At 33.8% G+C, this 20,207-nt stretch overlaps 4 protein-coding genes across 6 annotated transcripts; 1 reads left to right on the top strand and 3 right to left on the bottom strand.

Annotated features, from left to right (window-relative positions):
• Positions 1-4,461: 4,461 nt before the first annotated feature.
• Positions 4,462-5,693, bottom strand: Bma-sqv-1 (Uncharacterized protein; the record flags this gene model as incomplete). The annotated part of the gene is made up of 4 exons (XM_001901372.2): positions 4,462-4,553; positions 4,785-4,962; positions 5,036-5,263; positions 5,442-5,693. The coding sequence occupies 4 exons, from the start codon at positions 5,691-5,693 to the stop codon at positions 4,462-4,464; spliced, it is 750 nt and encodes a 249-aa protein (XP_001901407.2).
• Positions 5,694-8,434: 2,741 nt separating this feature from the next.
• Positions 8,435-9,751, bottom strand: Bm18577 (Uncharacterized protein; the record flags this gene model as incomplete). Its single annotated transcript, XM_001901371.1, has 1 exon — positions 8,435-9,751. One exon carries the CDS (start codon positions 9,749-9,751, stop codon positions 8,435-8,437), a length of 1,317 nt encoding a protein of 438 aa, XP_001901406.1.
• An 819-nt stretch (positions 9,752-10,570) lies between these two features.
• Bm13642 (Uncharacterized protein) lies at positions 10,571-11,325 on the bottom strand (the record flags this gene model as incomplete). Its single annotated transcript, XM_043080591.1, has 2 exons — positions 10,571-10,674; positions 11,064-11,325. The coding sequence occupies 2 exons, from the start codon at positions 11,323-11,325 to the stop codon at positions 10,571-10,573; spliced, it is 366 nt and encodes a 121-aa protein (XP_042936525.1).
• A 1,291-nt stretch (positions 11,326-12,616) lies between these two features.
• Bm12947 (Uncharacterized protein) lies at positions 12,617-19,309 on the top strand (the record flags this gene model as incomplete). 3 transcript variants are annotated; one of them, XM_043080589.1, is made up of 20 exons in its annotated part: positions 12,617-12,622; positions 13,433-13,532; positions 13,697-13,800; positions 13,891-14,148; positions 14,514-14,657; positions 14,900-15,011; positions 15,186-15,295; positions 15,382-15,521; positions 15,702-15,841; positions 15,988-16,110; positions 16,213-16,368; positions 16,444-16,519; positions 16,703-16,866; positions 17,087-17,264; positions 17,461-17,649; positions 17,835-17,954; positions 18,063-18,221; positions 18,621-18,759; positions 18,995-19,115; positions 19,194-19,309. In XM_043080589.1, 20 exons carry the CDS (start codon positions 12,617-12,619, stop codon positions 19,307-19,309), a joined length of 2,655 nt encoding a protein of 884 aa, XP_042936523.1. The 3 variants fall into 3 exon arrangements, with proteins under 3 accessions (XP_042936523.1, XP_042936524.1, XP_042936522.1); XM_043080590.1 differs by having other exon boundaries at positions 12,617-12,670; positions 16,213-16,257; XM_043080588.1 differs by having other exon boundaries at positions 12,617-12,670.
• Between the last annotated feature and the right edge of the window lie 898 nt (positions 19,310-20,207).

Here is a 20,207-nt window from a genome sequence, read left to right as displayed (position 1 = left end):
GGTATTATATAACAGTCAAATATCCATTAAAATGCTAAATCTCACAACATTTTTTAATTTGAGGGAAATGTTTGATTAAAAGAACGCAGTAAAAAGGAATAGATGAAATATATTTGCGTACTTTTTTTAGTAAGTATTTTTTAAGATACCCAGTAAGTTGAAGTGGACTTCATACAAGTCTCCCCAGAAGAGTTTTACATTCGTCATCATCAAGCAAGACAGCCTCTATAATGGTTCCGTTGCTGTTCTGTAATACTATCATTTCCACTTATGATCATTTTGATCAATTCTATTTCACTATTTTATAATTGGTTAGAAAGACAATTTAAAAAGTTTCACATTTCACAAAATTTAAGTTTTAAAAAATCTACAAATGAAAAACAAAAAAGTGCTACTTTAATTTTCAAAATTCAAAAATTTCAAAATGAATATCTATAAAAGCACTTTCAAAAAGCTCATGAAGTCATACACAACGTACATAAACTTTTGTAGTTGAAACTTTTCTCAAGTTCGTCACTTGCCGGATTTCCATCCATTTATGTACTTTGGTAAAAACTGAAAAACTGATAAAAAAAAAGCCAGCCTCTTTTCAAAGGTCAAAATGATACGAAGATAAGTGAAATATACAACTTAACTGGAAAATTGCTGTACTTTATTTACATGGGGTAGAATTAAATAAAAAATAAGTCACTAAAAACAAGAAAGTATTTTAGGATTTTCAACTTTTTTTGAGAATTTATTCAATAGTGTCCATTGCATTTCTTTTTTTTTCTTTTTTGGCCCCATCTTCAATTGCTTATAGCTATCACTAAAAATGTGCTATTCAATATGGAAATTTTATCCGTGACTACATTTCTTTTCATAAATGAAATTTCAATAAATATTTATGCTGAAGCCAAAAGTTATCCCAAATTTATGCAAATCTTTGAATATGTAAACAGTGACCAATCATAAAGAAAAGACAATTGTATCAGTTATCTGGAAGAGACAATGGTGATTAAAAGTGACAAAAGTATGTTGTGGAAAAGATGGTTTTTCATTTCCGTCCCTCAGGTTAAGAATCAGAAATTCTTTTCTTCGAATTTGAAGAAATGTTGTTCTTATTTTTTTGTTGCATACATAAATAATAAATGTATATTGTAGAAATTAATCATACAAACTTAGATCTTCTACGAAATTTTTAGCAAATAGATAGGAAACTAGTAGAAAAAATCGAAGAATAAATGTTTCTTTAAAAAAAAGACATTTTAATAAAAATATACTAATCATTATACGAATGAGAAAAGAAGGAATGAGGTATATGGATGAGTATAGGAATGAGAAAGAAAACACTGAAAATAGTAGACTGAATGTGAAGAATGAAAAAGTTCAACTTGGAAAGTTCAAGCACTAACCGTGGCATATAAATAAATTACTCAGGCAGGGACCTGGACAGACAAGCAAATGTTGTTAATATTGAGGGAAAACAGAGATAGTAGAACAAAAAATGTCTTGAAAAGTATTAAACTAATAAAAAATTTCCAGTGGTAGAAGATCTATAAGAATTTAATATGCTTAGCTATTTAAGAATTTCAGACTAAGCTTCTATCTACAATTACAAATCATCGACACCACTGACAGTAATAGTGAGGGAGTCAAGCGAAACTTATCGAAAACCGAATTGTGAGTAGGGGAAAAGCGGAAAAGTTGTTACAGAAGTGTCTTTGGAGCATCAGCGAGGGTTAGTATCTCTTGTGTCAGGAAAGGTGGTTTCCGTTGCGGATAAGCAAAAAGAATTTTTCGTAACCATCTTCAAATACCATTTTCGAACAATTGAGCAATGATCATGGTGGAAATTTTTAAAGGAAAATTTGGGCAATTTGTTGAAGGAAAGAAAAAATTTAAAAACTTTGAGAGAAAAAGGTTTGGTAAAAGCAGTTGGAGACATTCATGTGATACAAAAAGGAAAACTAAATGGTCGTCGATATCGGGCGATAACGCCAAAAGCATGGACTTTTTCATATAATACACAAGAACTGAAAGTCAAAAAAATAAGCGATAAGAAGAGAGGAAAGTCTTACTGAAATTGAAGAACTTTAATTCTTGTCAATTCCAATAGCAATAAAGCAAGCAAAGTTAGTCACGTATGATGGAAGAGTGAGAAGAGTGGTTTGTATCAGAAACGTGGATTGTGCTAAGGGCCACGCAAACGAATAACTTAGCATTTGACCCATTAGTATCTTTTGAGCATGAAATTATCAGCGATGTTGTGAATAGCGCTCTTCTCTACACTATCCCTTTCGGATATTACTCGTAATGTGCCGATGTGGTGGTAGTAGTAGCAGCAGCAGTAGTAATAGTGCAACTGAGTAGTTCAATTTCAAGTTTATCGAAGTAATTATTAAATGAAATACTAATTGTTTATTAAATTAGGATGATCCGATTTAATTACTGTAAATAATTTAGTGAAACTTGGTGGTAAAGAATGAATATTTCAATATGCATTTGAATTAAACTCGATATTTTTCATTTGCTTCGGTAAAGATTCTTGCATTTCAAATCATTCCAAGTAATCTAATCTAAACTGAATTCTTCTGTTCTGATGATTCAAAAGGATATCATCAGGATGCCATCTACCAAAACTCTGTCACTCTAAAGCAAAAAACATACTTACTCCTTTCTTTTCGATATTAAGATAGTGGAAAAGAAAGTTTCTCTTTAAAAAAAAAAAAAAAAAAAAAAATTAAACGTTTATTAAATTTTGCAAAATTTCCAATAATTGACCCTGAAATAAAATTGCTTGTAAGCAATTTTATTTCGACAATGCTTTTATTAGTGTGGTAGTTTTTTCCCATTTCTTAAGAAAAAATTAAACACTGCGGTGGTTGACAACCGAATTATTGACATATGGAATATATGCAAACGTTTATATTTTGTCTTAAAAATTTCAGCAAAGATGATGCTCATCAAAATTAAATCCATTGATTTTCCATTTAATATGTTATGTAAGCTTCGAAAAATAAGTATTAGGAAACAAATCTTATTTCACTTCTCTTAATAAAAAAGTTTATTCCTTTTTTCAAAAGAACAAAAACGAAGTACAAATACAAAGAAAGGTTAGAAACTGTTGTATTTAGAAATGTGCAAAACAAAATTAGAAGAAAAGAAATATTAAAGTTGAAACAAAAAAAAGCATGGGAAACCAAACATTCCTGTTTCATTTAACCTAACTAGCTTGTGGCTCAAACGATCAATTAAACCATTCTACCGACTCAAGCTATCATGCTTCTAATCATTCAGTCATCGTTACTTCGCATCATAAATTCACCCAGATTTTGCGAGGATATTTAAACACCAAATAAAATTAGATTTTTTTTATTATAACCGTGACAACAGCTTAAAGAATTCTCAGATGTAACATTGAACACAAAAATATTTGAAAAAACAGGCACACAGATTTCCTAAATCTGTGTTTTCTCAAACAAACAACTGAAATCATCAGCAACTATTTCATTTTGTCATTAATTTTTGGAAACAATGTTAGGTGCGACAAATAATGCGCAACTGAAAGTTAATTAAAAGTCTAGGAACAAATAATTTGAAAAGCCATATATGAAATATTTCTTCGAAAAGTTGTTGGTTTTCATAACCAAGCGAATGTGAGATCTCGCGTGCAAAAAGACATCAACGAAATAATACACTCTCAATGATCAGTTAAAAAAATGTTTGGAACAACATTTTTTTTCTTTTCTCTCGCTCTTTTGCAGTTTTCTTTGAAACAGAAAAATGGAAAACTCAATTTCATTTCTTTTGCTGGAGAATCACAGTTTTTTCCTATTTTTTTTTTATCACTGATACTATTATAAAAAAAGAACTTGCAGGATGGAAGTAAGTGATAACTGCAATATTTCAGCAAACTCAACAAAATGAAGAAATAAAAAAACAATGCATAGATGAGAGTTTATCTCTCTTACAACTTTCTTTAAAAAATTGAAGCTAGAATTTATTTTAACCTTCCAAAATACGACAAAAATGCAATTTCAGACAGTAATAGCTTAGATGGATAATAAGCAAGACGACACATGAATCATCGCTATGATCATCTTTCAGAAGTCAGTAATATTACCTTATTTCGGACAAAATATTGAACAAACGGCAACTTGGATTTGCTAAAAATGACAATTTTTTATTGGTAGCAAAAAATTTTATCCCAGCTTACACAATTTTTGAAACCTAAATAATTTATTTCAACAACCGCAAAACAAACCAAACCAAATTGGCATTACATGTGTTTAAGACAATGTGTATGAAATATGGTGACAACAATTAACAAACGAAATTCAAGCTATATACGAAAAAAAGTAGTGTATTTTAAAAACACAACTATCTAATCTAACTTGATATTTACCTATATTTAACTCTTGATAAGAAAATACTATAACTATTGTCTTCATAGTCAACAATTTTCGATTTATTCAATCTTTAATTTTTCTTCATTTCTTTACTAACATTACTTGCGTTCCGCTTTATACTGAGCTTGTTGTTTGGATCGAATGGATCCGGTAAAACAAGATCTGTAATTACAAGCCTTGTTATCAAATTCACTGTATTTAAGGGCATTCCAGAAAAACAATGTATTAAAAAAGTGATACGCTTGATACTGTAAAAGAAATTAAATACTTAGTATTAACAATTGAAAGAAATCAAATGAAAGATTATTTTCTCGCAGTAACATAGATGCACCTTAGAATCTATGAGAAATTGACTGGATAGCAAATGAAAATTAAGAAGGCAAAAAAAAATACCTGGTTTTGACTCGAAAAATGTATAACTCAATATTAAACTATCCGTATATTCCAGGTCCGGATCACTTGTATAATCAGGGTCGATATAGAAGAAAACAGGTAAATCTATCTGTTGTCCTGGATTAAGGATCTGATCCTCGAAACAGAAACACTGAATTTTGTTGAAATAATACGCTGCCTGCAAATTAGGAAAATTGAAACGGCAAAAGTAAAGTGTTAATGAACACAAAAAAAGTGTATAAAATTATTACTTGAAAAGGTGTGATATTATAGCTGCTAATGCCAACTACAGGCTTGTCTGTTGGATTATAAGCACTGTAGAAAACAAGCGCTGTCTCTCCTGGATGAACATAAATTTCTTTTTGCAAAGGTTTGAACTGCCATTTCATGGCAGAGTGAAGGTCAGCGTTAAAAGACACACGTATTAATCGATCTTTGATTTTTTCCATTGATGCAACACGTTCCATATCATCAGCAATCTACAGCAAATTTAAAAAATGATTAAATTTAAATTCCAAAATAACTTGAAAATTACTCTATGGTGGTGCTAAATGAGCATTTTTGAGAAACATAATCATTCTTGACCAATAAACGGTACATTTCCTGAACGAATATGTAATTAGCTGCCAGCAATCCTGTAAATGTTAAATCTTTTGCCTTGGTTAATCCGATGGTTGCAGTCTTTTCACAAAACATTCGATATGCTGGTACAGAAAGTACTGCAAAACTGAAGAATAGAACACCAACGCTTCCCAAATAATACATTGCATTCTTGGACCGTATGTAACGTTTGGCCCAGTTGGTGAATATTCGACATGGTTGTTTTAATAGCACACTACTATTGCATAATATTAGCAACGATCCATGATGATTTATGCCACAGTTAGCAGCACGAATAAGTGTTGACATCAGGGAATGGCCATACCATAAAGTGCTGTGCCTAGAAGAAACAGAAAAGAAACAAATCTGCAGAATAAAAATTGTCTACCTCAATTGGGAAATTTAACTTTAACCCAACATCAAGTCAGAACTTTTTACCTGCCACAACTATAATAGGAGGCACAACACTTCCTAACATCAGTTTTCATGCCACATTAGAAATTTAGACTATATAAAGCTGAGCTGTTTAGCTCCTGCTATCTTTGAGCAACACATCAAAATAGAAAAAAACCATCTACTTTGACAATCGAAAAGCGAAACAGCTTCACTCACTTCGACGACACCTAAGCATGAGTTGGTGTTGCTGGAGTACCTTTTCGAATACGTTAAGCAAATATGAACACGTACGATGTTAAGATTGTCAAAATAAATAAATTATAGGTAACTATCTGCAAATATTCTCTCCTAATAAATGTGTGCTGAATGGGTATTAGTCAGCAGAAAGGAAAAAGGTGTCCGTAAACAGCTAGCCATATTTAGGTACTTTTCGAATTATATTTGTTAGCACAAGATATTAGCACAAGTAAAGATTATCGTTTAAAGATATATTTCAAACCACTGTATTTGATAATCAGAGTGGTATGAGCCAAGATAATAATCGAGTAGTCGAAATTAAAATTTTATAGAAAATTCATTTTAAAGAATGAGACAACACAGATGAAAAAGACGGAGTTGATTGGATATCTTGATTACTTACTAGAAAATTCCGTCCAGTTATAAAATTTGGTCAGTTGGGTAGTAGTAGACAGAAATGGAAATCTTTTCATAGGGAAGTAAAGAATAATAACAGCAACATCTCCACTGCGGCATTCCTCCATGCCCCTGCTAGTGGGGCAGCCTGCCCCAATTTCTTACGTTTTATATCAAACTTAAAATGATGAATAAAAGGAATAGACAAATCACCAATTCCGTTCCCACGTAACTGTTCGCAGTTATCAAGTTTCTGAAAAAAGCTTTTTAAAATTTTCAATTTTTTAAAGGTAACATATAAGTTGCCAGTTGTGTGGAAGAGATGCACAACTCCATCAGTTAACATACCAAATTAAAATTTTATAGACAGTTCATTTTCAAGAGTGAAATACAAACAAAATTGAAAAGCAGAATTAATTGGATATCTCAATTAATAATTCGTTAACTACGGAATTAATACCACTGTTCGATTACTTGGAGGGATCAGAATAAAGTGTTATTATTGCAAAAGATGGAGTGAAAGACATATAAATAAGCAGAGACATTTGGGGAGAATGTAAGCTATGTATTTCGGAATGCTCCAGAAGTGTTCTTTGATACTTATCCTGATAGCTTTTATGACATATTCCAAAAGTAGTGTGGTAACAACTACTATAGCAGCACCCACTAAGAATATTCTCGATCAATCCTTGTTTATGAAATACACTGTTCATCTTCATCCAAAATTTACATCATACGAAGTTCGTATTGAGATTTTAAAAACGTTCGGAATTTTTCAATTTCATAGTTAATGCCGGCAAGAGTGAAATAATCGTATCCTTACAAATTCGGCCCATCAAAACGAGAAAAGAGTAGGAGACCACTAGTTTGTGGATGTATGAGTCACTAATATAATCAGATAAGAATGGTTTCATTCAACACAGAATTAATTGCCTATTAAGCAAGAAAATAAGTAGTTTTTTTTTTTTTTTTTTTAAACTGTCATTTTCCAGACACTAATTATTTGGTGAATACTTTCAAATAATGATAAAATAAAACTTTTTTATATATATCCCTCACATGTTCATTTCAAATATGAGGCACGAAAGAATATCATTTAAGATAAAAATTAGCAAATTATAGCACAGTAATAAAACAGACACTTGAGCTCTATAAGGAAAGTATAAGCCATATGAGTATGTGCAGTAACTAAAAATATTACATCATGTGACATATAGAGTATGAAAAGCTTGAACGTATGTGACATGCCGCATTTGTATTTACTGGTTTTACTAGAAATTTTTGATTCTAACCAAAGCCTTTCTTTCTAATTGAAATTTTACGACCCACATTAATAATTGCTTCACTTTTAACGGTCGGATAAGATTTAGTGGTGTATGACTTCGCCTAAACACATGTGCAAAATACAAGAGCGGCTGGTAAAATAATAAATTCACAGCACGAAAAATTGAAGGAAATATATAACAGCTCCGAGCTGTTTTCATATTGTTAAGAATCAAATCAATACAAAGTGAGCAATTCTACAAAGAAATAATTAATAAAATTAAAAAAAAATCAGCTTAACAGTTTTTAAAATATATTTTTTTCCAAAAAGTTAAAAAAAAGTTGGTAAAAATGTCAGCATAACTTGGCAAACTTAAGTTTTTATTCAACACTTCTAACTTTTCTGTATTGAGAATTCAAACAGAAAATGAGTGAATTCTATGAAATCAATTAATAATAATTACAATTAAAATTGCAGAACATGTTATACTTCATTTCCGTAAAATGAAATTGTAGATCAATATCGACCAATACAGCTAAAAGATTATAAGGAAATAATTAAATTAAAAAAAATCTTTTTGGTTATAGGTGAATAAATCGACTGTCGTAGAATTTGAAATATAATTATCTAATTAGACCCATGTTGTGAAACTTATTTCAAATTTTTCGTCGGTAACGAATTAACTGACACCACCATTAGTTAAAAATGAGAAATCACAAATTTTTTCGACTTGCAAAGAAAGTTTTCGATTTGCCATTCAATTTATCGTTTTCATAAGCATTATTTGATCATGCTCCAGTTCCTTCCGAAAATAATCAATTGTTTTAATTAAACCATCACACATAGAAACTATAGGTCTCCAATTCAATTTTTCATTAGCTCGTGAGATATCAGGCTTGCGTTGTTGTGGGTCATCTTGTTGTTCAGGTTGATGAACAATACTTGAATTACTACCAATTAAGCCACGGATCAACTCTGCAAATTCATTAATTGTTTTCTCTTCAGGATTTCCAATATTAACTGGATCCGTGCAATTACTTCCCATTAATTTGATTAATCCTGTTACTAAATCGTCCACATATTGAAACGAACGAGTTTGTTTCCCGTCACCATAAATAGTGATCGGATGACCACGTAAAGCCTGCAGGATGAAATTACTTACAACACGACCATCATTCATGTGCATTCGAGGTCCAAACGTATTGAATATTCGAGCAATTCGAATGTCCACTTTCTCTTGCACGTGATAGGCAACCATCAACGTCTCCGCGACCCGTTTCCCTTCATCGTAGCACGATCGTGGTCCTACTGTATTTACATGTCCCCAGTAATTTTCCGGTTGTGGGTGAACCTCTGGATTACCATAAATTTCAGATGTTGAGGCTAACAGTATACGCGCCTTTAATCTTTTAGCTAGACCTAGCATATTTATGGTACCAATGGTGTTCGTTTTGATAGTTTTCACAGGATTATACATATAATGAGTTGGCGATGCAGGGGAGGCAAGGTGGTATATTTCATCTACTTCAGTAAGGTATGAGTTAACCACATCGTGGTGGACAAGCTCGAAATTAGGATGTCCAATCCATTGTTCTACATTCCGCCTTCGACCGGTGAAGTAATTGTCGAGTGCAATAACCTCATGTCCCTCAAGCATTAGACGATCTACCAAGTGGGAACCGACAAAGCCTGCACCACCTGTAACTAGAATTCGTTTCCGGTTTGCTTCGTTTTGGTATTTTACATTGAAATATCTTTTTTCGTTCAATTCTTGTAATGTCTTAATCGGATGCGAATTCTTTTTCAGACGAGTAAATTCCTGCTGCAGAGAGAGCATTTGTGTTTCAAGCTTTTCTAAGACCGAATTACCCCGAAGCAACCTCAGATTTATCTCATCTACTGGAAAAGTTTTCCAAGCGGGGATGTCACGGACCAGTTGGTGGTAGCGAGAAAAATTCCAGACGTTAGATGGAAAATGGCGGTTATAATAAATAAATAATGTGAGCAACAGTGAACAACACAGAAGCGCTAATTTCTGAAAACGCCAGCAGAACAATGGCAAGCAGAAACTCATAGAAATGACGGATTTCAGGATGATTCGCTTAAATTAACCGTAACCAAAAGAGAGAGGAAAAGAGAGAAAAAAAAGAGGAGAAAAACACCTGCACTCAAACCTGGGCTACATAGGAAAACCTGCTGTGACCTTCCACTACAGCTAGAGAAAAGAGGAATGTGAAAGTAGAGAGCAACAGAGGAGAATGGTAAATTTAAAAATAGTACGGGAAGGAATGAGGGCTGCAAGTGGGCAAGTGAATGCTTGTAGGAATGAAGGTGTGGAGGTCAGAATGCGGAAGTCATAAGCCCTTATGGCAGATATCGTCATGTGCAGGCAGTTAACTACATGGCTTTACAAACTGTTCAGTTGGAACCTGTTATTGTCAATTGACGTAGAAGGAAGGGAACTGAGGCTATGGACATGTAAAGTGTGGAGCGAATTTGTTTGAAGAGAAGAATCCTTTTCGAGTTCTGTTCCAGTATTCGTTCTTAACAGATGTCAGTGTAAAATCATTAAGAAGATAGTTTAATTGAGAGTAAAATTTGCTTTCGAAAACAGGAATCGAGATTCAATTTTGAAGATTTCGAAAAATAAGGAGATAATGAATTGATCAACCACAAATATTTTCGAGTTCAAAAGTATTTTTCTCGTATTTTTTATCTTTCTCGGTTTCTGAAGTAGTTTTGAATATAATTTTGTTTTCATTTCCAAGTCTTTGCCTTACCATTAAGTTCTTGGTACTATAGTTTTAATATATGAAGGATAACATTTTTCTTAACTGTTAAAATTACAGCGATTTTGATTTTAAAGTATGCAAATATTTGAATTATTTAGTAGTTATTTCTTCAACGATACTGATATCAGTGAAAAATCGACACTTGAAATTGATTTTGAAGAACATCGGTCAATGTTGGTGATGATGAGTGAATTGTCGATAGTCACTACAAAGAAGGAAAAAATTGACCGATGTGGAATGCATGGTCTCATAGCCAAGGATAACAGAATTACTTTTATGTTGAAGGTTCATCTCTTTCTCCAAAAAATTAAGATCAAAGGAGTTGCATTGATGGAAAATTTTAGTCGAAAACTATAGCATTAAAGAAATCCATCTTAAAAAGCTATCTTCGTCTCCATATTAACGGCTGCACATATCCTTAGTGCATTGTAACCTTCACAGGGTACACGTAAATTTGCATTAATTTCGTCATCTCTGATTAACAACAACCGTCTTATTGATAAAAATTGTTTTTTGCTCATTACTGGAACATAAAAAAAATTCTCAAGAATCTCCATTCCCAAAAGAAATGTTTCAAAGTATTCATAGTTTTACCTGCTGACTGTCGAGTTTTACCTTCTTCTGAACGAGCTGTCACTGTTAACTGATACTGGAAATCTCGGCCCTTACTGCCAAATAACTTACTGAGGTCAAAAATTAAAACCAACTGCCTTATGAAATGTGATTTCATTAAAGTTTCATTATGAATAATATTATTAAAGAATGATTGTGGACAACATCTTAATTTGTTGACACGTGCATCCATCCGAAGGTTTTTTTTTAGCGTTTCCCCACGTAACGTCCAGAGCACCCACATAATGTAATGTCACTAACACGCCTGTCTCTGATTTTAGCTTCCTCTACGTATTATTTCATTACCATGCTTTTAGCCATTCACTTTTTAGATTAAGGAACTTATATCATATTAATGAGTGGAGTACTTTCTAGATAGTCTTCGACATTGGAAGTGTGGTGTTCAGGAAAACGGGAAACTGCCTATACTGACCTATTTTGGGTAGTTCTAACGACATTGTGGCTGATTTTTAAAGTGGCTATTTCCAAAAAACAAAGATTTGGAAATAGCCATTTAAAATAAAAAGCCTACAGGACATGTAAAGAAACGGAAGTACTTTTGCCTATTTTTACTACAAATCTGTAGACTACCAACAGTAACTCCCGGAGCATCTTAGTAAAAAAGTGTAGATAAGGATATTCACTATTTCCGGAATGAAATTGTAGTAACTCGGCAAGAAAAAGAGACAAATAAGACTCACTTCTCTAAATGAACCAAAGATTGGGTAATCTATCTTTGAAAGCCTAAAGTTCAAAGTCCTGCAAACAAGTCACCTGAGTGAAAGCCGTGGATAACTAGAATAAGCGGAATAAGGAATAAACGCCGGAAGAGGCTCTGTCAGGGAGAGAGAGAGAGAGAGATGCTCTTTGCTTACAAAAATCCGGATGGTAAATTCCTCTTCACCATTTAACCTTACATTGCTTGTTCACAGCGCTATTCGTGTGCGTGGGCGTGAATGTCCAAAATACGTGGGAGGAGTGTCTGTACACGAATTGCGTCTGTATGTGTGTGTATGACCAGTAGACATAGGTAGGAGATGTAGAGAGGAACAGGATGTGAGGGTGCATGTGGGCGTGAAGGGTGATCGATAGTGGCAGGGTGAGCAGGCAGTGGTCGTATGTGCAAGGAGTTGGTGCGGATGACATGTGGACGTTGCGGTTTCCAATTGTATCTGTTATTGATTTCTCCGGAACCTCCTCCGGTATGTCTCGGAGGAATGAGTGGAGCGCATCATATCCACCTCTTTCTGAAGTTGCTGGACGACACCTCGACAATTCATTCGTACCAGTTCTGCAACTGTGTTGCGCATGCTTTTCTTCCGGTGATAACCCACCCTCCTGGGAGGTATCGACCGATTGTCATTGATTGATGGTGATGTATGGTTATGATCTGATAATTCGAATGATTATGATTTATTAGGCTTTACTATCAACTTATACTCGATTCCTGCCAGCCTGCTTCCTTCTATCCTTTACCGACAAGTCTTCTCCTCCTCATTTCCGCACTGTTGTGCCCGTCCTAGCCAAGGCTCTTCATGACGGTAATAACATCTCACATTAATACATCCTTTCTAATCAATCACATGCATGTAAGTACATTGACCATTTATTTTATGGTGCTTAAATCCCGATACCGGCTCTATCACAGCGCGAAGGTTGATCTTATTCTGGACACCGCTTGACATTGAGGCTCACGTTTTAGGGGTCATGTTTGGACACTTCTCTCTCAGTATTTCTCTCGCCATGCCTCCTCATCATCCGGCCATCATACCCATTGTGTTAAGATTGGATGTACTTGGGAATTATAGCTTGACAAATTTAAGTGATATTTAAAATAACTTCCAGCTTATTTTCCTCCTGAATACTGTTCATGAAGATAGATCGTTGTTGTTCTGATATAGTAAATCAATGAGTTGATATAGTTAATGTGGATTCCTTGAGTGCCGCAGACCATTTGGCAACTGAATTGGTGGATGAGTGGGATTGGTGCGAGAGAGCATGAGAGGAAATGTACATGAAGGTGAGATCAGATTTATCGTTAAGAAAAAAAATTACTAAATAGCTAATTACAGTCTAACAAAGGCAAGGTAAGTAGTACCATGAGCAACTTGAAAAACAAAAATAAGCTGGATGAAAGAGTCCAAAGTTTGTCACTACTTTTCCCAAGTGCATCCTAATATTGTTATCTTATTGCAACATATTTGCATATTTATGCACAAGGGGACTATTTAAAATTTTCTTTTTGTAAAGTTTCACTATCGATACATGTTGCATCTTTGAAGCAGTTGGTGTTTTTCCCATTCAGATTTACTGTTTTTATCAGTGATCACTGAAGTTGCTAAATTATTTAGCGTACTATTTCTGCGATACTCAACATGGATGGCGTTGGTATTTCGAGCAATTCGGAAAATAGCGATGAAAATACACATGGAGCAAAGAGCACTCTCAATGGTACTTAGCATTTTGTTAAGTCGGGCTATTCACTTGTTGAAATCTTTAAAAGCATTTAAGAAACGGGTTTAAAGATGTGCAAATTTTCGTTAGATTTTTGGAATTTTTCAATTTCGCTTTTCGTCATGGCACTGTGTCAGCCCTTTACAAAGATTCATATACAGGAAGAGAACTATGGAGTAGTGGCAGTAATCTTGCAATGGAATCCGATGTTGATGCTGAATTGGATTATGATGAAGAATTGGAACGAATTGAAGAACAGTCTGAAGTATTTTCTGATATGTTTCATCCATTGATTGCTCATTTTTAGGAAATATTCAAAAACTGCCTCGCCTTTATTTATATGATAAATTTTCAGGTCACTGCGATTAAAAACGAAGTGTCAAGTAATAGCGAAAGAAATAGGTATGACGGGGATTTTGTAAAGCGAAGTACTGTTGGACTTGATTATGATGAAAGCAGCACTCATAAAGTTATAGTTGGTACAGGAAAAGAAGTGGAGGATGAGCTAAGTGAGGAAGGAGAAATCGATGACTTGGAAGAGGGCGAGTTAAAATCTGATGAAGATAGTGTTACGGGTTCTATATATTCAAATGAAAAGTCGACTCGAAGGTCGGTAAGTTTTATATTATTTTTCATGCATTATCCTTCAGTTTCAAAACTGTTTTCAGTATTATGTTCTTCAATGGAAGGTTCAGCTTCTTGTATATTATAACTCCTAATTTTTAAATTCATTTAATAAAAGCTTACCGCTGTTCGAGATTATTAAAGAAGTTTCGAAATCAAATGTTTGGGAAGGGTTTGAAATGATAAAAAACTAATCATTTGTGAAAATTTTTCGAGATAAAATAGAGTAATGGGCATTGCTATGACGGATACTGTAGCTATCTTGTTGAATCTCTACAATTAGTTATTCCTTTTTTTTTTTATTTTGATTACACAAATATTACTGTTTGAATTACATTTGAGTGAAATTTTTAGGTTGGTCAAAACCGTGGAAAAGTTTTGGAACGTACTCCACATCGTTTATGGCGCGACAGTTCAGCCCCGGTTGGCATTTGCAAATTTTATCTTCGTGGAACATGTACATGGGGACCAGACTGTAAATATCTGCATATGAAAGAGGTACCAAACAGTGTTACGAAAGAACATCCATCATTTCAGTACATTTGTATCAGTGAAACATTGCAAAGAGAATATCGTAGAAAACTTCGCTGTCATATTTGACATAACTTATACCTAAGCTTAAATATATTTTAAACTCGTAAAGTACTTCTTGTCTGACTCTAAAAAAATATTTAGTTATTTAGGTTAACACGCAAATGAGTAGAATAATCTTTTCTTTTAAATATAGTTGTTGCATTTAGTCACGACTTGATGGTTCGGCACCAGTACAAAGTTCGTCAAATGAAAGTACTTACTCAGAGCGCATGAATACTACTGATAAAGGAAGAACCAAAAGTAAAGAATTCAACAAACGTATGCTTTACATTAAGCTTTAGATTATCATGTGGGTCATAAATATTTTTCTTGATGTTGAACATAATTTTGAAATTTTGGTCTAAGGTTACTCAACCGAAGATATGTGATGTTTCAGTCCTTTATCTCTAAGTAAGCGGGATATGGATTTTTGAATTTTTATCATTACTTTAGCCGACACCAATGCACTCACTGTTTATCCGTCCAGTTCAACATCGAACGAAAATGAGAGGTCAAACGGCAATGAAACACCTTGGGAGAAAGGATTACGTCAGGCGCGTGAAGTAGGTTATCATCTTTCAGCTTATATTTTGTTCGAAATTTTCGAAAATATTTAAAACGTTATTTGGTTGAAATATGTATTATTCAGTTAATGATGAGAGCATCAAAAAAACGCGAAGAAGAGCCTGATTTTGATCGTAAACGATTGGTACTTGCCCCTAGTGGAGATATGGATCGGCCACGAACAACGGATGAAGAATCGGACGATTCTCGTGGACACCGTAAAATGTATAAAGCTGAAATTTTTATGTTTTCGAATATTGTCAGTTTTTGATCCTGATGATGATGATTTTTTTGATTTATGATTTTTTTTTTTTTTTTTTTTTGAACGTTTTGTATGGTCTAATTGTGTGGAATGCAGGAAAAAACATTCAGTTAAATGTATTGATTTCTTTCTTGTGGATTTAGTGGACGTCACCGAACATCGCGCTCACCGTTGTCTCGAGGCATTGTAAGAGGACTAAATGGTTTTGTACGTCCACGTGTTGATGTTCCTTATCCGAGGCTTAGGAAATATGACAGCCCAGTTAGAACTGACGATATCAGTGGTAATAAATACCCTAATTTACATATATTTTCTTGATTATTTTTCAATTAATTTAGTGCTTTATTTCAAGTATGCAAGTGAATAAACTCCTGTTTTCATTTCTTAGCTTTCCTTTGTATTTCCTTTATCGGTATGCACTTTTTTCAGATGATCGTTATTTTGAGCTAGAACATCGCGGTATTTACGAAAGAAATGAATTAACAAAACCTCGAAAAATTCCATCTTTAATAGATACTATGCTCGAAGGAGGACGTTTTGGATTTTCAGGAAGTACGTCTTGTTCTGGTTTTTTTATATAGGGAAAGCAATCTACGCAATTATAAATCACAGGAAACAAGGCAAAGTTGCGTTTTTTTTTCTTTTTTTTTTCAGGATATGATTACGGACGTGATGAACCTTCTCGATTACCTCCTAAAGGTTGCTTTTTGCATTACTTTGCCTTTTCTAGATTACAGTGCATCGTTCTAGTACACCTGCTATTCGTGGATATATGCATTCATTTGAGCGGTCCAGCAATCAAAACAAGGGGTATTCATCTTCCAGCCTTCTCAAAAGGTTAAATTATTATTCAGTGGAATTTAACTTAAAGCTTAAAATGTTTAGATCTTGGACCACAAGTTCTGTACCCAAATGGAAGACCTACTTCTCGACGTCACGGACCTCCCCCGAGACGTGAAATGTAAGTTTATAGCTTTGAATTTCCAGAATGGGCAAAGTTTCCTTAGAAATATTTTAAATGAATATTACTGTATTGTATAGAGCTAACAATAACATTACCTTATAGCTGTACTTTATCTTGTGTTTCTCCCAGTTCTCCGAATGATCATTATCGTGTGTCACGGCGTGATTCTCCACCTTGTAGCCCTCGTTCACCACTTTCGCGAACACCAAGAAATTCTCACTCACCCAGTCAACGTCGCTCGCTTTCTCCTGCAGGAAAAAGACGCGGTTCACCACTATTAGCAGATAGACGAGAAGCGAATAGAAAACGAAGCAGTGTTTGTGCTGTGGGTGGTCTTCTTTCTGGTTAGCTTTTTTTGTTGCATATAATTCTTTGATGTGTTGATTGCCTTCATTCTACCGTTTTAGTTTTATGCATGGCATTATATAGAATTTGTAAATTTGTTAGATGTTAAATGCTGTACATTTCCGAAATCAGATGAAATACAATTCAAACATGGAAGTGAGTGAACTCATAATATAATGCCGTGATTTAAATTCGACTGGAAATACTCTCAGATTTCAGTTGGTGACCAGATTCGCGATCCGTGGGAAAGATCACATAAAAAAGGCCGAAGCAAGGATAGAGAACTGATATCTTTAACACTTGGGGCAGAACTTCAAAAAACTAGGCGAACCGGTAATAACAAAAAGCAAACATGTCGTCAGGACACTGCTAGCTCAACAAGCAGTGCTTCAAGAAGGTTTTTTGAAACTTTAATTTCTAATAGAATGTGACGAACGAGATTTATTTTCAATGTTAAATACTATAAAATGAAATGATATGCTTCTGGCATTTTTTCGTATGCTTCCTGTTTCATCTTCAAATTTGTTTAAAATCTCTACATATTGCCAAAAGGGAGTCTTGGAATTCTTTAAGTGTACTCTTCTGGGTTTTAGAAGTGCAAGTGCAGGTTCATCAGTAACTTCTCGTTCTCGATCACATTCACGACCATCCTCAAGAAACCGTCATCAGTCAACGTTTCGTCCCTCATTGGGATCAGCTGTTGCTTCCAGAAATCTAATTGACGATGATGGGTCTTTAAGAGCAACAGATCTTTCTTCTTTCCGCATTCCAAAAAAGAAGAGGTTTTATCCAAACTTTCGTACTTTATTGTCAGTTTGTGCTGGGTTAGAAAAGACTGCAAATAGTATCAATTTTACGATTATATTAAGTGAAATAAAATGGATTAAAACTGAAAACTGACTGCAAGAAAGTCATATGTCAAATATAAAGTGGTTAAGGTGGCTAAGGATAGTTTATTCTTTTACAGGTCTTCTCCAGCGCACCCAGTGCATCGTTCTAGTACACCTGCTATTCGTGGATATATGCATTCGTTTGAGCGGTCCACCAATCAAAACAAGGGGTATTCATCTTCCAGCCTTCTCAAAAGGTTAAATTATTATTCAATGGAATTTAACTTATTACAAACTGAGTATCTTTAGTGGTTCCTTGTTAATTAATTTGTTATTTGCTGCTTATCATCTAGCAGTAAGTTCAGACCCTCTTTATGTCCGTTGCTTCGCTCTGGAATTGCGCAGCGAGGGATAAAAAGAGTGGAAGGAATTACTGGTCGTACCAATAGAGCTTATAAACGCAATGTTCTGTTCGCAGGAAAAGACGATATTTCAAGTGATGAAAGTTCATCGAGCACTTCTGGGTTAGTCCGTATCGCTGGCTAAATGATGTTTAGCTTCTTTCGTTCTTAAATTTGAAAACTTGATACGTATATGCCAGAAGTGTTACAGATACCATAAAGTTTGTTGTATATCTGTGAATAATGAACCATTTACTGAATAACGTGAATGTTTCAACTAAAAAATGGTTTCCAACTAAATGTTATACAGTATTGGACAGCTTTGGCATTACCGAAGATGAGTAATCATAACTGTAACGAAAGTATGACTTGATAACAGCTGTTTACAGGAAGGTGGTTAAATAAAAAACCATTTTATATTTTCTTTTGTTGGTGAATCGTTTGAACAGTTTTTTTTTTTTTTTTTTTTCAAAGTATATTATAAATGAATGTTAAAAAAATTTTATGTGGTAGGAATTTAAGGAGCTCAAGTAGCAGTAGTGATGATGCAGAGCCTGCAGCTTATCGTCTGAAAAAAAAAATCGATGATGGTTTGCCCACTGAAGGAATACCGCTATCTCCTGAAGCTGCAGCAGAAGATGTTTCTAGCGATGAGGAAGAGGTGACTTTTACTTTGTAATAATTTCAACATTTTCGTACCTGCACATAAAATATGCAAAACTAATCTGTTATAATGAAATTCAATGTTAAGGTGATCGAAGAATACATTTGTCGTATTAGATTCAGTGGAAAATTACCGCAAATGAGACTGCATTAAGAGCCATCTTAACGGCTGCTTAACTTTATCATTCCTTCCTTTTGCGGAATTTGTTTGAGCTTTGAAAGCGTTACTTCAGATTCTCTCCGATACATCTGTGCATGAACTAGTTGTACACCATTCAAAGAAAGTACTGGCTGGAAATTCACGACCAGTTTCAAGAAAAGCAGTTGCGGAGTGTCACGAGTCAAGGGTCGATGGTGTGTTACTCTTCTCTAAACTTTATATACTGTCTAGAAATTATGATAATTCTGTTTCTCATTTTATGTTTATTTCAGATGATGATTACGTGGATAATGAAGCAGAAAAAGAGGAAAGGCGTGCTGAGTTGCTGCGTCAATTGAAATGTGTTGAAGAAGCAATAGCTCGTAAACGTAGTCGGCCAGTTATTTGAAGTTTTATAAATTATATTTCTTATTCTAGTCTTTTGGAGTATTTTTGTGGTGAAGGTTTTTTGTTTCATATCTTTGTATTGTTATTTATGATATAATTTATTTGTAAGCATATGCATATGTTCATAGGGACACTATTTTAATTTACTTTCAATTTTTTGGTTTTAAACCGCCTTATTTGCGTTGAATTTAGTTTTATTTTATTTTTTAAGAATTGTGGAATTTAGAACTTTTGAGGGTGCTGCATGTCTTTATAGAAGTCAGGAATAAATTTTCAATGAAGAAGTGAACTTTTTTGCTCTCATTCAGTTGTTCCCACTTTTTTTTCTATAGCGAAATTTGAAGATGACATTGTTATTTTAATTGCTGATATGGATTTGAAGACAGGTTAAAAAAAATGTGATATTTGTTAACAGTTCTGTCAGAAAGGGGATTCTATGTTTTTTCTCTTTGGTGTTTTTAACTGTCTGGAATTTTTTTGAATATTTAATGTTAGAAAGAATGATAGTTATTAGCTCGTTTATTATTTCACATTAGTTTCTATTTATATTTGCAGTCAGTATCATGTTTTTTCTGCAATGTAAAGTGGAAAATAAAATTTGATTAAAAATTTGTTACTTTTTTCAGTTATTATACTTGCATCCATATATGTTGAACGGTCATGTTTGGTTCACTTATTCGTATTTATTATTTTCTAAATTTTGAGTTTTTCTATTTCATATTTGCGAATTTTTTTAACGATGATCTGGAAGTAACAAAAGTGGATCAAAATTCCATTGTAATATTCCACTTAATATTGGAATCTGTGGATTTATAACTCATAAGTGTCGCTGTGTTTTGAAGTCTTGAAATTCCAAAAATATGTTGAAGTGTGCTACTAAATTCTAGGTATATTTGTTA

Source organism: Brugia malayi (genome assembly GCF_000002995.4).
Source record: "Brugia malayi strain FR3 genome assembly, contig: Bm_v4_Chr3_scaffold_001, whole genome shotgun sequence".
Taxonomy (NCBI): domain Eukaryota; kingdom Metazoa; phylum Nematoda; class Chromadorea; order Rhabditida; family Onchocercidae; genus Brugia; species Brugia malayi.
The sequence above is the reverse complement of the archived record's forward strand: the minus strand, read 5'-3'. Positions and strand labels throughout refer to the sequence as shown.